The sequence below is a fragment of the Hyperolius riggenbachi genome, chromosome 5 (assembly GCF_040937935.1).
Source record: "Hyperolius riggenbachi isolate aHypRig1 chromosome 5, aHypRig1.pri, whole genome shotgun sequence".
Taxonomy (NCBI): Eukaryota; Metazoa; Chordata; class Amphibia; order Anura; family Hyperoliidae; genus Hyperolius; species Hyperolius riggenbachi.
In genome coordinates this window covers 195,885,393-195,906,309 of record NC_090650.1, presented here as the reverse complement: position 1 = coordinate 195,906,309, position 20,917 = coordinate 195,885,393, and the positions used below count along the sequence as shown (strand labels likewise).

General features: G+C 41.8%; 1 protein-coding gene across 3 annotated transcripts in view; it reads left to right on the top strand.

The window, feature by feature from the left end:
- COBL (cordon-bleu WH2 repeat protein) overlaps window positions 1-20,917 on the top strand; it is a 609,262-nt gene that overhangs the window by 503,311 nt on the left and 85,034 nt on the right. For all 3 annotated transcript variants that reach the window (XM_068236528.1, XM_068236529.1, XM_068236527.1), the window contains one exon: window positions 11,894-12,164. In XM_068236528.1, coding sequence (XP_068092629.1) covers window positions 11,894-12,164 — 271 coding nt within the window. The remainder of the gene's footprint in view (window positions 1-11,893; window positions 12,165-20,917) is intronic.

The window sequence follows — 20,917 nt, the reverse complement described above, 5'->3', positions numbered from 1 at the left end:
TGCAGCAGTTAAAACTCACTGTAATGAAGCAGCAGGCGCTGTTATAAAGGGGTCTACAGTACACCTATGATTCAGCATGTTTATTATTGCTAGAAGCCGTCTGATAATCAGAGACCAGGCGTCTGATAATCAGAGACCAGGCATGCAGTTGCGTATCCTTACAAGACCTGAATATGGTTCCAGAGCTGCAAATGTAAGGCGCTGGATCTGCATTTGCATTTTATTGGTGCATTAAAATCAAAACCTACTTTGCAGTATAATAAATCTTGCTTAAATTAGTCATTTGCACTATAAAGACTAGACTAGACCCGAAACATTTTATGGTACAGTTTAATTGGGAGTATGTCTTATTAAAACTTGTTCCCAAGAAAGTGCAAAGAAAATAACTACTCAGCCTTCATACAACAGCTCAGCATTAAAACTGTTTTGTTGATTGCTCCTTAACAACAGATTGAGATTTTACAATGTTATTGTACTGCTTCTTCGTGTTCCTTGGTTCACACAAGGCAATCAGCTGATGACACTTCCCCAGTGGGTAAAGAGATGAATAATATTAATGGGAACTGTATACTGGAAGTGAAACAGTGGTGTTAGCTTCAGACTTTCAGCAGCAAGCACGGAATTGCAAAGCATTGAAAATAATTGGTGAAGTGGTTAAGTGAATTGTTTAAAGTCAGATATTTTCAATTAAGAACAATCAATCATCAATATCACTTGAGATCTGTTATTCACTCAAAACTGTTGCTTTAGTCTGTGACTCTACCAGATTTGGCATTGTTATATGGGCTGTACTTTCTGGGTTTAGACCACCACCTTCTCGCATTTGTGAATGTCAGCTTGCTGATCGCAATGCAACTGATTACAAAAACCATAGTCAGAGGCTAGGCATACAAGGGTCATGTTGAGCTTGATTTGTCAAGCCGATTGTTCCCTCCCCAAGAATTAATTTTAATGGATAGTGATTGATTCCTACACCACAGACTCAGTTTTGCTAGATTTCAGTAGAAATTTGTTGAGTATGAACCAAATCAAAAGCGCTCTATTGCCCAATGCAGCAGTGCAGCGCTATGTGGCCATTGATCCCCTGCCACGCTTGTCCTCAAATGTAGATTTTCAAACTGTAATGATCTGCTCAGCTGTCTGCATAGGCAAACAGCTGTTTGACCATTCTTTGGGTCTGAGTGCTGCAGGTCTCTGAAAAAGAGACCTGTCTTCACTTTGCAAGTTTCAGAGTTGCTCTGCTGGTGAGGAATTTGCATACACTTGTCATGCAAATTGCCTAGCTGCTTCCTTTGTTGGCTTGCAGTATAAATACCATGTTCTCCCAGAATCCCTTGCTGGTCATGATGGTTTGTTCCTGCTAACTCTCCTGGAGTATCAGCCTTGCTATTGTTTGCTAAAGATTATCTTAGAGTCCTTGGGAGTGCACTAGGCATCCCTTCTAGCGTAGTCAGGTTGTATTATCTGTTTGCCTTGTACTGTCTCTCTGTTGCGATTGTCTTGTCACCAGCGGCGGTCGACAGGAAATCGTTCTGTCTGCTGGGATCGCATTCGCCCTAGCGGTAGTGGCGGTGGTTCCTTCTGTACTCTGTCTTAGGGGTTTTAGCCAGAGCAGCGGTTGCTACTGGTAGCCCCATCTGTTTGTCTGTCTGGATCGCATCCGCTCTAGCGGTAGTGGCGGTGGTTCCTTTTGTGCTCTGTCTGGGAGTGTAGGCCAGAGCTGCGGTTGCTGCTGGCTGCTCCTTCTGTCTGTCTTGTCTGGTACGAACGCTTGCTGTAGGCTCGGTGAGGTAACCGTTTAGCAAGCGTTCGCGTTCTCTATTTCGTGTTTGTGTTACATTGGTTAGTTAGGGTGGCACGCTTATCACTGGGCGCCTAACGCCCGGTGATCGTGTCTGAAACCCGTTCGCTGTTGCGAATGAGTGCGGTGTTCACATTTAGCTAGCGTTTGTTATTTTCCTTGATGTTCTGATCGTTGTTATTTGCTATGTCTTTCTTGCTACACTTGTGCTCTGTCTAATTCGGTCTTGTGTCACTATTGGCAATCGCCACTCTTGCGATTGCGTTCCCATTTCGTTTCCGTTGTTGTGTGTTCACCGTCGCTGGGTGGTGACTAGATTGGTGGACACACATACATTCTGTCTCTGTGCTCTCTCTCTTTAAGGGCTATCTTGCCCTGCATTGCTCCAACTCGTACAATTCCCATCTGGGATCTGTGGCAGTGCAGAGGCTGTGTTCGTCAGCACTCCACAGCTCCATCTGCGGGTGGGAATTTCCCTCTACAGGTGCATAGCACCATAGCTGGGTTCTGTCAAATTACACGCTTGTGGAGAATTTCCGCAGTGTCAGCGCGCGTCCTGTGCGCTGACCACGGAAATGATTCCCCAATCGTTACACAAACATATTGTTTATGCTTTCAACTGATAAACTGTCCAAAATCAGTTTAAAGTGAGTTGTTTGAATATGTTGGTGCAATAGATGTTTGGCAGATTAGACCAAAATTATTGAAATGGCCTGGAAAAATCAATATGTTTGTGGCCAGCCTATAAAGTAAAGCCCTGCAAATCTCTCTTAACAATGGGAATTCAGTGATTTCATCTACCATCTATGTTAGGGGCCATTTCCTTCTCATGATTCGATTGATTTGATTTTCAGAGCGCATTCAATTTTTCAATCACATGGGCTATGCCAGGATAATCTAAATCATGGTGAGCCATTCTCACTACTGAAACAGATTCTAAATGCGAATTTCATACCTGCAGCATCACTGGTGTGCTTGCGTTATGTTAAATCAGTGAGAAGACAATCAGTGAGAAGACAAAGAGTCTAAAACATTAGATAAGGAGATAAAATCTAAATAGAGGAATGTTTTAATATTAGAGGAATACCTCTGCACAACCATCTTTATACATTTATTCATTTCATTATGATAATAATAATAATAATAATCCGAACATTTGTATAGCGCTTTTCTCCTGTCGGACTCAAAGCGCTCAAGAGCTGCAGCCACTGGGACGCGCTCAGGAGGCCACCCTGCAGTGTTAGGGAGTCTTGCCTTGAACTCCCTACTGAATAGGTACTTGACCTAGCCAGGATTCGAACCCTGGTCTCCCATGTCAAAGGCAGAGCCCTTAACCAGTACACTATCCAGCCATAATATTAAAGTACAAAGAAATTACTACTTTTTTTGTTGAAACACACTTTCAGCACATTTTGTGTGAATTTGAAATTATACAGGCTGCCCAAGTTAAATGCAGGGAAGGGTGGGCAGTGCTCTCAGTGTGTGTTTGGCTAACATGTAATGGGGAAAGCAATAATTGAGTGATTGTGGCGATGAACATCGGAACCCAGACGTCTCGGTGAAAATACTCCAGAGTTTGTAGGTTTTTTTTGGGGTGGGTGGGGGGGATCCTGCTGAATGGTAGATATTGCGTAATGTGTGGTTTGCACCTTGCAAAACCAAGGTGAGCTGACGGCAACTTTTATGTTTAAAAAATAGCACTTGTGCTTTACATTATACACATATTATATTGTCTGCGGAGGGATTTTAGTTTGAGGTGTCGAGGTACTCTTTACACCTGCTTCTGATTCTTTCTTCTGTTGATTTTTGCATTATAAATTTAATGATTAAAGAGACTCGCAGCAACATATACCATAGTATTTAAATTGGGCGGTGTGCGCAGGTGCACTAGCTGCTTCCCGCGCGGACGAACTGCGCCTGTGTGCACCACTGAAAAGTTCTTGTTGGTGGATCTTTGGGGGTTCCAGCACTGGATCACCTCTGGTGAGAAGGACGGGGAAGCCTCTTTAGGATCCAGAGACTTCCTCTTCCCAAGGTAGGGCTCTTTTTCCCTTTAGGTACAATTTAACTTTTCAAGATGGTTTGCTGAACTGAACAGCTTTGAGCAGGTTAACCGTCTATGTGCACATACATATTCTGCAATGCATCTCTTGCTATGCGTGCATTAAATGTTACCTACCAATGGGACTCTGGTCATTTTTTTAATTTTTTTTATATTTTTTTTATTGACACCAATAAAAAAGTGCAAAAGTGACATACCATTTACAGGAAAAGAATGAACAGTAGGCATTGCATTTTCCATTCAGAGAATTTCCATTTTAGTTTTACATACAGTACAAGGATATCTAACCATAGTTGAGCAGAAAATGTACCTGGGTGCAGACCCTGAAAAAGCCCCTTAATTAGGGATCAAGCTAGTGAAGTCCCTGTCCCAAAAAGCCCTCTAGCATCATCACAGTACATGTTGCATAACAGCCAATAACTGGTAATAGTGTCTTCAGGTCCCGGGGGAAAAAATAAACAACTTACAAACTATATGCAAAGGAGAATCTCTGCCCCTGCCTGCCAAATCTTGGACCCCCCCCCCCCCCCTATTGCAATAACCATGAGATAATGTAACATAAATCCCCTCAAATGTCCAGCGTGCCCAGATAACCTTCAATCCGCTGAGTTAGATACCACTCTGAATTCTGTAATAATTTGATCTCTCCCTCTCCTCCACCACAGCTTCACTCACTCTCCCTCTCCTCCACCACAGCTTCACTCACTCTCCCTCTCCTCCACCCCAGCTTCACTCACTCTCCCTCTCCTCCACCCCAGTTTTACTCACTCTCCCTCCACCCCAGCTTCACTCACTCTCCCTCTCCTCCACCCCAGCTTCACTCCCTCTCCCTCTCCTCCACCCTAGTTTTACTCACTCTCCCTCCACCCCAGATTCACTCACACTCCCTCTCCTCTACCCCCACTGCACTCACTCTCCCTCTCATCCACCCCAGCTTCACTCACTCTCCTCCACCCCAGCTTCACTCACTCTCCCTCCACCCCAGCTTCACTCTAACACTCCCTATCCTCCAGCCCCACTGCACTCACTCTCCCTCTTCTCCACCCCAGCTTCACTCACTCTCCCACTTCATCTTTTACCACCACAGTTTACTTTAAGTAATTTTTCCCCACGCAGTAGTCATCATGTTGGACAATGCAGTACAGTGTACATCCTGCAACATGTATGCATGCCTTGATCAGCAGATTGAGGGTGTTTACTGATGCCCTGGGTATGTGCATGTTGCTCAATTAGAGGCTGAAGTCAGAGAGCTAAATGAGCATCTCACAACAATGAGACGCATACACAACATGGAGAAGAGCTTGGATCTCACGATCCAGACACTGGAGGGAACCGTTGAAAATGAGGTGGGTGGAGGACAGCCGGAGAAAGAAGAAGAAGTAGCCGCTAGTTGGGTTACAGTTAGAAGGGTTAGGGGAAAAAGTGGCAGGGAGGCTAGTCCCGAGTTGTCCCTCCCTAATAAGTATGCTTGTTTAATATTGTAATATTGGGGAGGATGATTCTGGAGTAGTAATGCTGCAGCAGGATGTGTCAACCAAGGAGAAGACAGCTGCAACGAGAAAGGGAATAGGAGTGCAGCTAAGGCTAGACAGATAATGGTGGTAGGGGATTCAATTATTAGGCACACAGATAGGGTAATCTGTCGAAGAAACCGTGAATGCTGTACTGTCTGTTGTCTCCTGGGTGCTAGGGTTTGGCATGTAGCGGAAAGAATTGACAGATTATTGGGTGGGGCTGGGGAAGACCCGGCTGTCATGGTACACATTGGCACCAATGACAAAGTTAGTGGGAGATGGAAGGTCCTCAAAAATGATTTTCAGGTACTTGGAGATAAACTTAAAGCAAGGACCTCCAAGGTGGTGTTTGCTGAAATACTGCCAGTGTCACGTGCTACATCTGAGAGACAGAGGGAGGTTAGGGAGTTAAATAAGTAATATCAAAAGAGGTAAAGCATTCCAGGAGCAGCTCATCCAATATAAAACTTAAACTTTTAATTTGCTTTTCTTGTAAAAAACACAATGGTAACACACGGCTAAAAATACAAAAATGTAAGATACTTAACAGGCCTTTGCAGATGAAATAGAGGTGCGGAGGTGTAGTCGGCGGCCGTTTCACCCCACAATGAGGGCTTTCTCGAGACCGAACACCCCAAAGTAGTGGAGGGTGAGGCTATATAGCACAGATACCTCCCCCCACACAGTTGGGCGCAGCAATACAATCCGCCCACCCAATCAAGCAACGGCCAATGGTATGTGCTGCCCAGCTCAGGTGTGGTCACACTCACCTGTAGAAATCCGCCGTACGCGGGGATGGAAGGGGCGGGTACATGCAGCAGTATCGCCGGTCTACGTCACTCTGATCATAACGCCTTCCGGCCGGGCCGCATCTCCACGCACTTCCGGTTCCATCCGTAGTGGAACGCAGCCGCGTTCCTTCACGCCTCCCCATGCCCTCACGTATGCCGCCGCGTCTCAAAGTACGAACAGCGGCATACGGAGCGCCGCTACACGTAAAGACATCTGGCAACGCGTCCAACAGGACGCATAAAAAATACGTGTCCCGAGACTGTGGATTACAGCACCACCTAGAGGCTAAAAAACATATCGAAAATGGGCAATGAATGGGGTGATATCCATGTGTCAGCCTCATCCTCCACCACAGGACATACTAACAAAAATGCCTAACAACAATAGCATACATAAAAACAGTAACAATCATCAAATGAGCCAAATGCAAAGAACATGCATAAGATATACTAAATGCAAGTATAACACTATAACCTAAGAATTTATCACTGCAAAAATAATTGTCAACTATATCCATGAGTCCTGAACATACCAAAGTGTGTCCATAATCCCAAGGAGGCCCCCAAGGGGGCATTATAGACTACGTATAAAGATAATATACTACAAAAAACAAGGAATAAACTAAAAATACCCTGAAAAACGGGAGGCCTCCTCTGGGATACCGGACCACTCGTATGGATACATACACATGCAAAGAAGCAACACCCAGGTGCAAGCAAGCCATATCTATTTTATTATTACTTGAGGGTGTCTCAATATGTGACCCACCTCAGAGAGACCAACCTCTCTGGGAAACTGTCACCAATTGTCATGGACAATCCCCTCACACATCACAACATTACATCAGTATTGACTAAGGTGAAACAGTAACAAACAGCAGACTCAACAAATGGCCAGATGGTGGATCCAATCATTTGGGTCCAACCATCAGTCAATATCATTGTACTGCATTGGCAAATATTTCATCCCAAGAGAAAAGAAAGTCCAAATAGATGGATCAGAAAGGTCACAATAATGTACAATAATATACACACCTATTTATCAGGTCGCCTCAAAAAGAGACACCACTATGGGGGAAACCCCCACGGGTTCTCAATTGTCACCGTGCCACCTGTTACAAAAAGATAGCCATATCTAATTTATCATTGAAGCCCATAGGGCCCTCTGTTTGTAACCTCATTATCCACTTACTCTCAATCTGTAACAGTAACCTATCCTGATCCAAACCCCCCCCCCCCCCCCCCCCTAGGGTTCGCTACCACTTTATCTACACCAAAGAACTAACATTTTTTCAATTGTACAACTGAAATGGTTGTGTATGCGATATGTTGCCCATGTAATTTAGTTTACATGGGGAAAACCACGAGGGCCATGAAGGAGAGATTCTCGGAGCACTACAAATCCATTAGGAATGGGAGGGGTGCAATGAGGTTGATTGACCATGTCAGGGAGAAACACAATGCTGATGCAGACTGCCTGAGGTTCTTTGGTGTAGATATTTGCCAATGCAGTACAATGCAGTACAATGACATTGACTGATGGTTGGACCCAAGTGATTGGATCCACCATCTGGCCATTTGTTGAGTCTGCTGTTTGTTACTGTTTCACCTTAGTCAATACTGATGTAATGTTGTGATGTGTGAAGGGGATTGTCCATGACAATTGGTGACAGTTTCCCAGAGAGGTTGGTCTCTCTGAGGTGGGTCACATATTGAGACACCCTGAAGTAATAATAAAATAGATATGGCTTGCTTGCACCTGAGTGTTGCTTCTTTGCATGTGTATGTATCCATACGAGTGGTCCGGTATCCCAGAGGAGGCCTCCCGTTTTTCAGGGTATTTTTAGTTTATTCCTTGTTTTTTGTAGTATATTATCTTTATACGTAGTCTATAATGCCCCCTTGGGGGCCTCCTTGGGATTATGGACACACTTTGGTATGTTCAGGACTCATGGATATAGTTTATATCTATTTTATTATTACTTCAGGGTGTCTCAATATGTGACCCACCTCAGAGAGACCAACCTCTCTGGGAAACTGTCACCAATTGTCATGGACAATCCCCTTCACACATCACAACATTACATCAGTATTGACTAAGGTGAAACAGTAACAAACAGCAGACTCAACAAATGGCCAGATGGTGGATCCAATCACTTGGGTCCAACCATCAGTCAATGTCATTGTACTGCATTGTACTGCATTGGCAAATATCTACACCAAAGAACCTCAGGCAGTCTGCATCAGCATTGTGTTTCTCCCTGACATGGTCAATCAACCTCTTTGCACCCCTCCCATTCCTAATGGATTTGTAGTGCTCCGAGAATCTCTCCTTCATGGCCCTCGTGGTTTTCCCCATGTAAATTAAATTACATGGGCAACATATCGCATACACAACCATTTCAGTTGTACAATTGAAAAAATGTTGGTTCTTTGGTGTAGATAAAGTGGTAGCGAACCCTAGGGGGGGGGGGGTATGGATCAGGATAGGTTACTGTTACAGATTGAGAGTAAGTGGATAATGAGGTTACAAACAGAGGGCCCTATGGGCTTCAATGATAAATTAGATATGGCTATCTTTTTGTAACAGGTGGCACGGTGACAATTGAGAACCCGTGGGGGTTTCCCCCATAGTGGTGTCTCTTTTTGAGGCGACCTGATAAATAGGTGTGTATATTATTGTACATTATTGTGACCTTTCTGATCCATCTATTTGGACTTTCTTTTCTCTTGGGATGAAATATTTGCCAATGCAGTACAATGATATTGACTGATGGTTGGACCCAAATGATTGGATCCACCATCTGGCCATTTGTTGAGTCTGCTGTTTGTTACTGTTTCACCTTAGTCAATACTGATGTAATGTTGTGATGTGTGAGGGGATTGTCCATGACAATTGGTGACAGTTTCCCAGAGAGGTTGGTCTCTCTGAGGTGGGTCACATATTGAGACACCCTCAAGTAATAATAAAATAGATATGGCTTGCTTGCACCTGGGTGTTGCTTCTTTGCATGTGTATGTATCCATACGAGTGGTCCGGTATCCCAGAGGAGGCCTCCCGTTTTTCAGGGTATTTTTAGTTTATTCCTTGTTTTTTGTAGTATATTATCTTTATACGTAGTCTATAATGCCCCCTTGGGGGCCTCCTTGGGATTATGGACACACTTTGGTATGTTCAGGACTCATGGATATAGTTGACAATTATTTTTACAGTGATAAATTCTTAGGTTATAGTGTTATACTTGCATTTAGTATATCTTATGCATGTTCTTTGCATTTGGCTCATTTGATGATTGTTACTGTTTTTATGTATGCTATTGTTGTTAGGCATTTTTGTTAGTATGTCCTGTGGTGGAGGATGAGGCTGACGCATGGATATCACCCCCTTCATTGCCCATTTTCGATATGTTTTTTAGCCTCTAGGTGGTGCTGTAATCCACAGTCTCGGGACACGCATTTTTTATGCGTCCTGTTGGACACGTTGCCAGACTTCTTTACGTGTAGCGGCGCTCCGTATGCCGCTGTGCGTACTTTGAGACGCGACGGCATACGTGAGGGCATGGGGAGGCGTGGTGGAACGCGGCTGCGTTCCACTACGGATGGAACCGGAAGCGAGTGGAGATGCGGCCTGGCCGGAAGGCGTCATGATCAGAGTGACGTAGACCGGCGATACTGCTGCATGTACCCGCCCCTTCCATCCCCACGTACGGCGGATTTCTACAGGTGAGTGTGACCACACCTGAGCTGGGCAGCACATACCATTGGCCGTTGCTTGATTGGGTGGGTGGATTGTATTGCCGCGCCCAACTGTGTGGGGGGAGGTATCTGTGCTATATAGCCTCACCCTCCACTACTTTGGGGTGTTCGGTCTCGAGAAAGCCCTCGTTGTGGGGCGAAACGGCCGTCGACTACACCTCCGCACCTCTATTTCATCTGCAATGGCCTGTTAAGTATCTTACATTTTTGTATTTTTAGCCGTGTGTTACCATTGTGTTTTTTACAAGAAAAGCAAATTAAAAGTTTAAGTTTTATATTGGATGAGCTGCTCCTGGAATGCTTTACCTCTTTTGATATTATGGAATGGACTTTCTATTTGATTCTGGATGTTGCACCATCATTATTGTATATGGTACACGGCTTTCTTGTAGAGTGCACTCGCCACATCAAATTCTCTCTGCGCTATTGGAGTTAAATAAGTGGTTGATAAATTGGTGTCGGAAGGAGGGATTTGGGTTCCTGGAGAACTGGGCACACTTTGCAGTCGGCTACAGGTTCTACAGCAGGGATGGGCTGCACCTTAATGGGGAGAGCTGCATTAGGGGAGAAGATGGCTAAACAGTGGGAGGAGATTTAAGACTAGGATCTGGGGGGAGGCGGGAGGGTAAAGTCTCAATATGTAGACAAGACCAAAAAGCCCTCCTACTAAAAAGCAATGCTTAATGTGATTTGCCTTCTTAAAACAGAAGGTAGAACTGCATCTAGTACAGTTTTTCTGTCAAGGTGAGCAGCTGCCCTGTGCAGCAATTACACTAATGTTTCTTCCTGCACAATGAAAGCATAATACCCAGGAATGGCTCTCATTATAATGTCCTCTAAAAAGGCTGGGGACAGAAGTGGGCCAGTGCCCGTGACATAATATTTAGTGACAGAGTGCTGTGAAACACAAAATGTCTTCTTACACTCAGATCAGTTGCCTATTTTTTTTTATTAAAAAGAAAAAGAAACTGTGCGCATGCCAATTACGGCCTTGAGTTTTCCCCTCTTAATCCTGTTGGTAGCAAAAACAACACATTCTTTAAAAATGACATAGTTTAATGGCTAATGAAAACATTTTTGTAATGTTAGCTTTCAGAGATCTAATCTCTTCTTTTTGACATTTTTACAATTGCCTCATCTAGAAATGTCCCAGGAGAAGTAGGCTAGTTCTCTGAATGCATGCATTGTAAATCTGACCATTTAAAAATATCATCTGTACTATGTGCTTTGTGTTTTTTGCCATCATACAGTATTTCTCTCAGCTATGATGGCAGAAAACAATTTTCTCTGCTTTTCTCCTAGACTGTAATGTATTGTGAAACTTTGTTCAGGGTAGCCTGAGCAGTGGAGCTCAGAAGCAGCTATACGTTATTTGTAAAGAGATATGCTACACTCAGTTACAGGTTAGCCTGTAGGCATTTATTGAGAGTTGAGACACATTAGCTTATTGCAAAAATGTGTATTGCAGCTTTGCCAAAAAGAAGAAATAAAAATGTTTGCTCCTGGTAAAGCTATTGCAAATGCCAAATTAATTTAAAAAATATTTTTTCTGTGTGATGCCTTGGCGTTCTACATGATTAAGGAACTTTAATACAAATTAAGGTACAATGGGCAGATGGGTTAACCAAATTAGCGACCATCTCAAGTGTGAAACATTAATATATGCACATAGAGGTTGCACTCAAAAATCTTCGAAAATATGGCACCTCTTGCTAGGTAGATCTCTAGCAGCCAACTTTGAACTAGTAAGAGATTAAATAGGACTCAGATAGCCTTGTTCCTGCTCATTTGCTGTTTGTGCTTTGTGGTGGTCTACCTCTGAAGCTATGCAAACCTGATTACTATCATTTTCATAACCTAATGTAGTATTGTTTCATATAATATTTAAAATAAAATGTAACTTTTAATGTTTTCAGCTATGATGGCATGTCCTTGCTTCTAACACTTGTTTTTTGGATATAACATGCAGGCGGAAAAAAGCTGATTCGCAGCAGCAGCGTTACATCAGAAGAAGTTTTAACTGCTGATGATTCTGGATCTCTGAATAGTTACACAGAAGATTCCGGCATTGTAAGCCCCCCATCAGACTGTCTGTCACTGGATTTGCAGCCTGAAAGTTATACAAAAAGTGAAAGAGTCATGAACCAGGAGAACTCCAGCAACAGTACTCCAAGTGTTGATCCACAACCTGCCAGAACAGAGTCCTTGAACAGTGATGACTCATGGAGCCTAAATGCAAGGTATATTGGCTTATGTTTTATTACCAGTAATGTTAAGATAATAACTCTTTTATACTTGAACAATGTAAAATATAACATACTGCTTTGCAAAAGACAATTGAAACCAATATGTATGTCAAAAAACAAACTACATTTTAAATATGCTGACAGGATAAGCAACATGAAGTCAAATTAAGAAATCAGCTTACCGTACAGCAAGGGCTAGGGTGTTGGAGGCATTTCAAAATAAATTGTTAGTATTGAAAAATAGAAAAAAGCATAGAGTAAAGGGCAAGGATACTCAACTTTAATAGTCAATTAAAAAATAGCAAACTGCATTATAGAAAAATGAGTTTAATTAATAAGAAGCACCAAACAACATATTTTGTAGTATGACAGTGCCACTAGGTGGCTCATTAGTATGTGTGAAGGTCCTCTTAATCCAAATAATGATAATAATAATAATCTGAACATTTATACAGCGCTTTTCCCCTGTTGGACTCAAAGTGCTCAAGAGCTGCAGCCACTGGGATGCGCTCAGGAGGCCACCCTGCAGTGTTAGGGAGTCTTGCCTTGAACTCCTTACTGATTAGGTACCGACACTAGCCAGGATTAACTGAAAAGGTTGTTTTTTCCACATTTCTCCATAATATGGTTGGTTATGTATATGACAGGTAAGTACCCTCGTCTTTAACTCTGTACTTTTTCACCACTAACAACCTAATTGTTTTGACACCTCACATACAGTGTCTGGTCTTAGTGACTGAGTAGTATAAAACAATGAGGAGCGCTAGAAAATAAGCATTAGTATATGAATTGTCACCCTACTCAGGGGAGCCATCTCAAGGAGTACCTACCAGATAGCAAAAAGAATGAAATACAAGAGGTGTCTGCTTAGACAGATATCACATTTATTTAAATAGCCACGTAAAAAAAAAAACCCACAAAGAATACCTGTATTCCCCCTTAAAAAAGTGAAACATGGTCGTATATTGTCATTAAATCAGCTGATATTCCAACCAATCAACACATACACACCAACCATAACCAAAAATGTATCTCATAGATCGTCACAGTTCTTAGGAACTCAGTTCAGTGTAATCAAAATGGGTGCACCACTGATAGCAAACCATACAGTTCCACGTATGCATCCTGCAATGGATAGTTATTGGTCAGTGGAATGAAGAGTCCACACTTGATGGAAACAAACTCCAGCACAATCTAGCGTAGTCTTTAAAGACCAGCCACCCTGCAGAGGGTTAATTGTTTGTAACCCACTGGATCACCTGCTCAATGCAGGTAGATTTAAACAAAGAGTCTATGATGACACTTTCTTACATGATGCCAGAATGCGAGCAGAAATGACCCCTAGAGAGGATCTTCTAGTGCGTGGCACTCAATGGAAGTCCCGTGAATCTGGTAGCCATATCTGTATGATCACAAGGTATGGAACCCATTGGAGCCAATTAAGGGGCATTTTATCTCGCCATTGGCACCTACTGTTGTTGGATTCTACAGTTGCACAGTTGATAGGGGATTTCCCCAAAATTATACCCAGGAAAGCGCCCAACTTGCGTGATTTATTGGTATGATCGGATTATCAACCAAGAACAACGGTTCCATTTACTATGTGGTTGGGCCCCTCCTTGCGTTCAAAGCGTATTTTCCGCTGTGCAAACTGCAGTGTGTGCCATTTGGTTGAGCGTACTGACATGTTCACAGATTCAGATTGAAGACATGACTTTGAAATACAGTCGTTTATCAATTGTAACATGAAGTATGTTTTGTATACGGTATCTTGTCCTTGTGGACTTAAATATATTGTCGAAACTACATGTTTATTAGTGACGCATTCATTAGTGACTGGACGGAGTGACTGGATAAAATTACTTTTTGGGGGAGGGTACCTGCGGCCACCTGCTAAAACCGCATTTTTCATGGAGAGCAACCAAACAAGGAATTCTAGAAAACCTGAGTAGAGATGGCTAAAAAATGAAACCAGAAGGTGACACCCATATACTTCAAGTGTTCCCAGTTTGTGCCCATTTGTCTCATTTGTGGTATCTGGAAACTCAAGAATACGTTTCAGGCCCATCGTAAAATCATAGTCCAACTTGTAAAAAAATAAAACAAATTTTGAACATGCAGTGCTGCCCATAATTATTCATACCTCTAGAAAGTTTTGACTTAAAGTTATTCTTATTCAACCAGCAAGTAATTTTTTTGATGGGAAATGACATAGGTGTCTCCCAAAAAGATAATAAGATGATGTACAAGAGGAATTATTGTGGGAAAAAAAACACTTCTCAGCTTTTATTTACATTTGAGCAAAAAGTGTCCAGTCCAAAATTGTTCATACCCTTCTCAATAATCAATAGAAAAGCCTTTATTAGCTATTACAGCAATCAAACGCTTCCTTAAATTGCAGACCAGCTTTTTGCACGTCCCACAGGTAATTTTGCCCATTCATCTTTAGCAATGAGCTCCAAATGTTTTAGGTTGGAGTGTCTTCTTGCCATCACTCTGATCTTTAGCTCCCTCCACAGATTCTCAATAGGATTCTAGTCAGGACTCTGGCTGGGCCACTCCAAAACTTTAATGTTGTTGTCTGCTAAGTTCAAACCATTTCTTCAACACTTTTGCTGTGTGTTTTGGGTCATAGTCATGCTGAAATGTCCATTGGTGGCCAAGTTTCTCTGCAGACTACCTGATGTTGTCGCTGAGAATCCTCATGTATTACTCTATTTTCATGGTGCCGTTTACTGTGATTAGGTTCCCTGGTCCATTGGCTGAAAAACAACCACAAAAGCATTAGGTTCCTACCACCATGTTTGACAGTGAGGATGGTGTTCTTTGAGTTGAAGGCTCCTCCTTTTTTATGCCAAATGCATCATTGTGACCAAGCAATTCAATTTTTGTTTCACAGAAGACCAGAAGTCTTCTTCTCTGTCCAGATGAGCATTTGCAAAGGACAAGTGAGCTTTTGTGTGCCTTATCTGGAGAAGTGGTGTCCTCCTTGTTCTGCATCAGTGGAACCCAGCAGTGTGCAGTGTCCATTGGATTGTCTGCCTTGAGACATTGCCACCAGCAGAGACGAGATTCACCAGGATGGCTTTGGTGGTGATCCTTGGATTCTTTATCACCTCTCTCACTATCCTGGCCAGCACAGATGTCACTTTTGGCTTCCTACCACATCCTCTGAGATTTTCCACAGAGCAGAACATCTTGTATTTTTAATAACACTTTTCACTGTAGCCACTGGAACTTGAAAACATTTATAAATGGCCTTTTAGCCCTTTCCTGACTTGTGAGCAGCCACTATGCGCAGCCGCAGGTCCTCACTGAGCTCCTTTGTCTTAGCCATGACTGTCCACAAACCAACTGCAGAGAGCTGCTGTTTTTCACCTGTTGAATTGATTAAAACAGCTGTTCCCAATTAATCAGGGTAATTAGGATTCTTTAGAACAGCTTAGATTATTTGGAATGGTATAAAACTTTGGATTTTCTCACAGACTGTGACAGTTTGGGAAGGGTATGAATAATTTTGGACTGGACACTTTTTGCTGAAATGTAAATAAAACTGAGAAATGTTTTTTCCCTCAATAATGCCTCTTGCACATCGTCTTATTATCTTTTGGGAGACACCTATGTCATTTCCCATCAAAAACGTACTTGCTAGTTGAATAAAAGTAACTTTAAGTCAAAATTTGCCTGGGGTATGAATAATTATGGGTAGCACTGTAATTTATCGAGGTGCCTGGAAACATGTCATTGTCAAATTAGACCAGTGCCAAAAGACCTTTGCTGTGTGTTGTAGTAGTTTATTAATTCATCTAATACCCATATGCAATTAACTCCTGAGTTTGTTACAGACTACCCAGGAAGCTCATGGTGGACCAGATCTCATTGGAGTGTGTAAGGGGCTACAATGGACCAAAAAGCCCTCTTACTAGTATGATTTCTCCCAGTGCATTACTGCTGAACTGTGTAAATTATCCATTGTTGTCCCTGTGAGCTAAACACACGTCCAGATCCACTGGAATGCAATGATGTGTCAGCTTGTTAATATTTAATATTACAGAGCCACACTAATCAGACATCCATACAGACAGATGATTGGTTGATGCATGGTATGGATTAATGTGGTTCTATGGAGTAGAACATGAAACACCCAGAGTTACAGACTACCCAGCAAGCTAACTCCAACCTGAGTTATTGCAAATACTTTCTGTTTTAAGAAAGCAAACTTTTGTTCCCGAGTTCGTGATATTTTCAAACTTGTCAATAAAATGCCCTTTAACCCATCAGCAAGTAAGAAAGTACTCAAAATAATTTTGATTGTACTTTTTCACCTTCTTTTTGGTACTTTTTCAATTACAAAGTGCTGAAAAGTTTTTTTAAATAGAAGATGAAATATTATCTCCTAGGAGAAAACGCAGGAGAAAAGGTTAATTGCATATGGGCCTCTGTCTTTTAGGATCTGGATTTCTAAAGCAAAGCTGCCATAGATTTTACTACAGAGTGAGAAAAATCTGCAACCCTCACCTGGGTAATATTACACTATAGCAAATGTTGCTTTGCATATGTGGGACAGAATGAGATAAGATGTATTTACCGGACTACCTGCAACCTGGCACAACACAGTTCAAGTTGAAATGCGCTATACTAGCATTTCACAACATAGTTAAACTGTTTCTTCCACCAGGGAGGTTTCCTATTTTTTTGAAGGAAACAATCATCTGACCTTTGCTCAAAAATCCTTCCTAGACCCAGATACCACAATCAGCAATAAACCTATCCTGGGGAGAGTTATTGAAAAAGATGGCTACTTAGCCAACTTGAAATCAGACTCTCAAGAAAAAAAAACCTTTGACTCTCTCCAGTCTGGATTCAGGAACCATACAGCTATGAAACAGCCCTAGTCCTGATCTGCACATGGTAAAAGGCAGAGGAGAATGTTCAAACCTGATTCATGTTGGTAAACCAGAGAGCTACTGGGAATATGTTTTGTGTATGGTTGTGACAAATAACTTTTGGGGTTAAATGAAAAGCATTACGGTACATTTGGAAAAAGGCAAATAGTGCATTTCAGCATTAAAAACCTTCTTCCATTTGTGAAATTGGCAGTATTCATAGTTAAGACCAGCTTAGCTGCCTCTGTACCAGAGCAGTTTAACATCACAGGTAAAACTATGAATTTTGACTTGCACTTGCAAATTGTACAGGAAAATGTCAGCTGATCCATCCGTGAACTGAAGAGTCTATTGGCCTTACAGCAAGACAACTTTAAACGCACAGTAGCTCAAGGAATGAGGTACATTTCCTGTCCATGGTACACCCTTCAAGATGAACATTTACTGTAGTAAAGTCATAATGCCACCAAAATATTTAAGTTGCACCATCCCTCAAAGGGCTTTTGGTAATAAGTAAATGCAGGCAGGTAAAAAGGGCACCGGACATTTGGGCACTGCAGTGCGCCGCCATAGACTGTAATGTGAACGGCTAAAGCGACACTCAGGGCACATTCACACTTGAAGCGCTTTTCTGAGCATTTTGCGATTGATTAGCATTTTAGCACTTTCATTAAAATTGCGGTAAAAATCGTGGAAAAATTGCCGCAGTTTTGCAATCACGATTGCGAAAATCGCTGCAATTTTTCCACGCTTTTCACCGTTATTTTGTGATGATGAAAGTGAATGGGAGCGATTAAAAACAAAACGCTAATCAATCGCAAAATGCTCAGAAAATCGCTTCTAGTTTAAATGGGCCCCCAGAGGGTAATTTGGGCACTAGCAAAAGACGGAGCCCAAATTATAAAAAATAAACAGTGCAATTCAGATGCCAACAGTAGCTGGCAGCCGAATTGCATCTTCTCCTGAGTCCGTGGCAGCCTGGAGGGGGAATATTAATTTACGTCGCCAGGAAATTTGCAATAGCGGGGTGAGTCTTTTTTTTGCCTTCACCCTGCACCCAAATTTCCTAGCGTTCTTTTTGCATGTATGAAAGTAAATGCATGTACTCCAACAAGAAAAAGAAAACACAGCTGTGTCTGCTTTTCAGCAACACTTCAATGATACAGATGCTGAGAAACGGACACAACTGTGTTTGTGGGCTCAGGCCCTTATTTGTCCCTGTAAAGGAACCACTATTATGAGAAAAATACCCATGCTTCTATGCCTAAACTTGAACACTGAAGATCTTCTTCATGTATACTTTGCTCTGTAAATTTAAGGTTATGCACCTTGGACATGCCAATGGTAGAGCACTGTAGAAGATAAGTGTCAAACAGCTGGGAACATCAGACTTGGAGAAGGGCTTGAAAAAACAGTTTGAAAATTAGTTAACTATATTTAATGCCAAGCAGCAATAGCTAAAGCAAATAAAATTGTGGGATCCTTGAAATGGGAAATCAAATCATGAGATGCTAGTATACTACTCTCTCTGCATAAATCACTTGTGAGGCTACATCAGAAATATGGGATACAGTTTTAGGCAGCACACTATAGCAAGGACATTGACATACTATAACAGGTATAGTTACTAAATTAATAAAGAAATTATTTAGAGAGATGGAAGGTCTCACTCACGCACAAGAAAGGTTGGACAAACTGGGTTATTTAGCGTGGAAAAAATTACGGCTTAGAGGTGACCTGATTAACATGTTTTGTTACATCAGAGGGCTATACATAAGCTTGGTAGATAAGCCTTTTGTCCCTAGGCTTAAAGGAGACCTGAAGTGACATGTGACATGATGAGATAGACATGTGTATGTATAGTGCCTAGCACACAAATAACTATGCTGTGTTCCTTTTTTCTTTCTCTGCCTGAAAGAGTTAAGCAGTAGGGTATTGTACCGTGTTAGCCATCAGTAAAAGCAAGAAGTTTTAAACCAGGATGATACCGTTAGCCAATAAATGGTATCATCCTGGTTTAAAACTTCTTGCTGAAAGAGTTAAATATCAGGTATGTAAGTGGTTGGTTGACTCAGTCCTGACTCAGACAGGAAGTGACTACAATGTGACCCTCACTGTTAAGAAATTCCCCTTTTTACCTCTTTCTTGCTCTCAGAAGCCATTTTCTACTAGGAAAGTGTTTTATAGTTGGAATTTCTTATCAGTGAGGGTCACACTGTAGTCACTTCCTGTCTGAGTCAGGACTGAGTCAGCCACTTACATACATGAAATTAAATTATTTCAGGCAGAGAAAGAAAAAAAGGAATACAGCATAGTTATTTGTGTGCTAGGCACTGTACATACACATGTCTATCTCATCATGTCACATGTCACTTTGGGTATCCTTTAAAGGACAACTGTAGTAAGAGGGATATGGAGGCTGCCATAGTCTTTTCCTTTTAAGCAATACTAGTTGCCTAGCTGTCCTGCTGATCCTCTGCCTCTAATACTTAAAGCCATAGACCCTGAACAAGCATGCAGCAGATCAGGTGTTTCTGACATTATTGTCAGATCTGACAAGATTAGCTGCATGCTTGTTTCTGGGCCAAATAGATCAGCAGGTCTTCCAGGCAACTAGTATTGTTTAAAGGGAAATAAATATGGCAGCCTCCATATACCTCTCACTACAGTTGTCCTTTAATCTGAGTATGGAGGTAAAAAGTATGGAGGAAAAAAAAGCCTTGACCTCTATTTAGGAAGGGGTTTTTACCCAAATAAAATATTAGCGCTATACATAGTACTAGGGAAAAATGTTAAACATTGCAATAATCGGGACAAATGAGCAAATAAAATGTGTGGGTTTTAATAATGGTAGCATGTAATATTTTAAAACTATAATGGCCGAAAACTTGAGAATTAATACATTTTTTCAATTTTTTTCTTATTATTCCCATTAAAACGCAGTTAGAATAAAATAATTCTTAGCAAAAAGTACCCCCCAAAGAAAGCCTAATTGGTGGCGAAAAAAAAAACAAGCTATAGATTGTTTCGTTGAGATAAGTAGTAATAAAGTTATAGGCGAATGAATGGAAGGAGCGCTGATGGGTGAAAATTGATCTGTTTTTTTTAAGGGGAAAAACCCTTCGAGGTGAAGTGGTTAAGAGTGGTTCAAATGTGGAATATATTACCACAGGAAGTAGTTATGGCAATTCTGTTCGTACATTTTAATGAGACTTGGATGCTTTCCTTGCATTAAAGGACATGCATGTAACGATTGGGTGCTGCAACTCAGACGTCTGATTATTTGTGCTCTGCAGAACCACAGATAATACAGACGCTATACCTGATTATGTGGTGATCTGCAGTATCACCAATAATACAAGTATAGCTACTGGAGAGTATAGTGTGGTGTTTGGTGCAACAGTATAGACTTCTCCAGTGGAGCTGGAGGGTCTAACAGCACAAATATAAATAATAATAATACCTGATTATGTGGTGATCTGCAGTATCACCAATAATACAAGTATAGCTAGTGGAGAGTATGGTGTGGTGTTTGGTGCAACAGTATAGACTTCTCCAGTGGAGCTGGAGGGTCTAACAACACAAATATAAGTAATAGACCTTTACCAGAGGAGCTGGCAAAGTATAAGCAAAGAGAGAGTCAAAGCAGTTTGGCAAAACCTTACCAGATGAGCTGGTAAGGTACTATCAGTGGTAAGACTGTATCAGTTAAAAATACTTTACCAGAGGAGCTGGTAAAGTACTATCTGACAAGGTAACTGTATAGTTTAACAAAACCTTACCAGAGGAGCTGGCAAGGTACTATCAGAAACAAGTGTCACCTCACCAGAGGAGCTGGTGGGTATATAGCACCTCACCAGT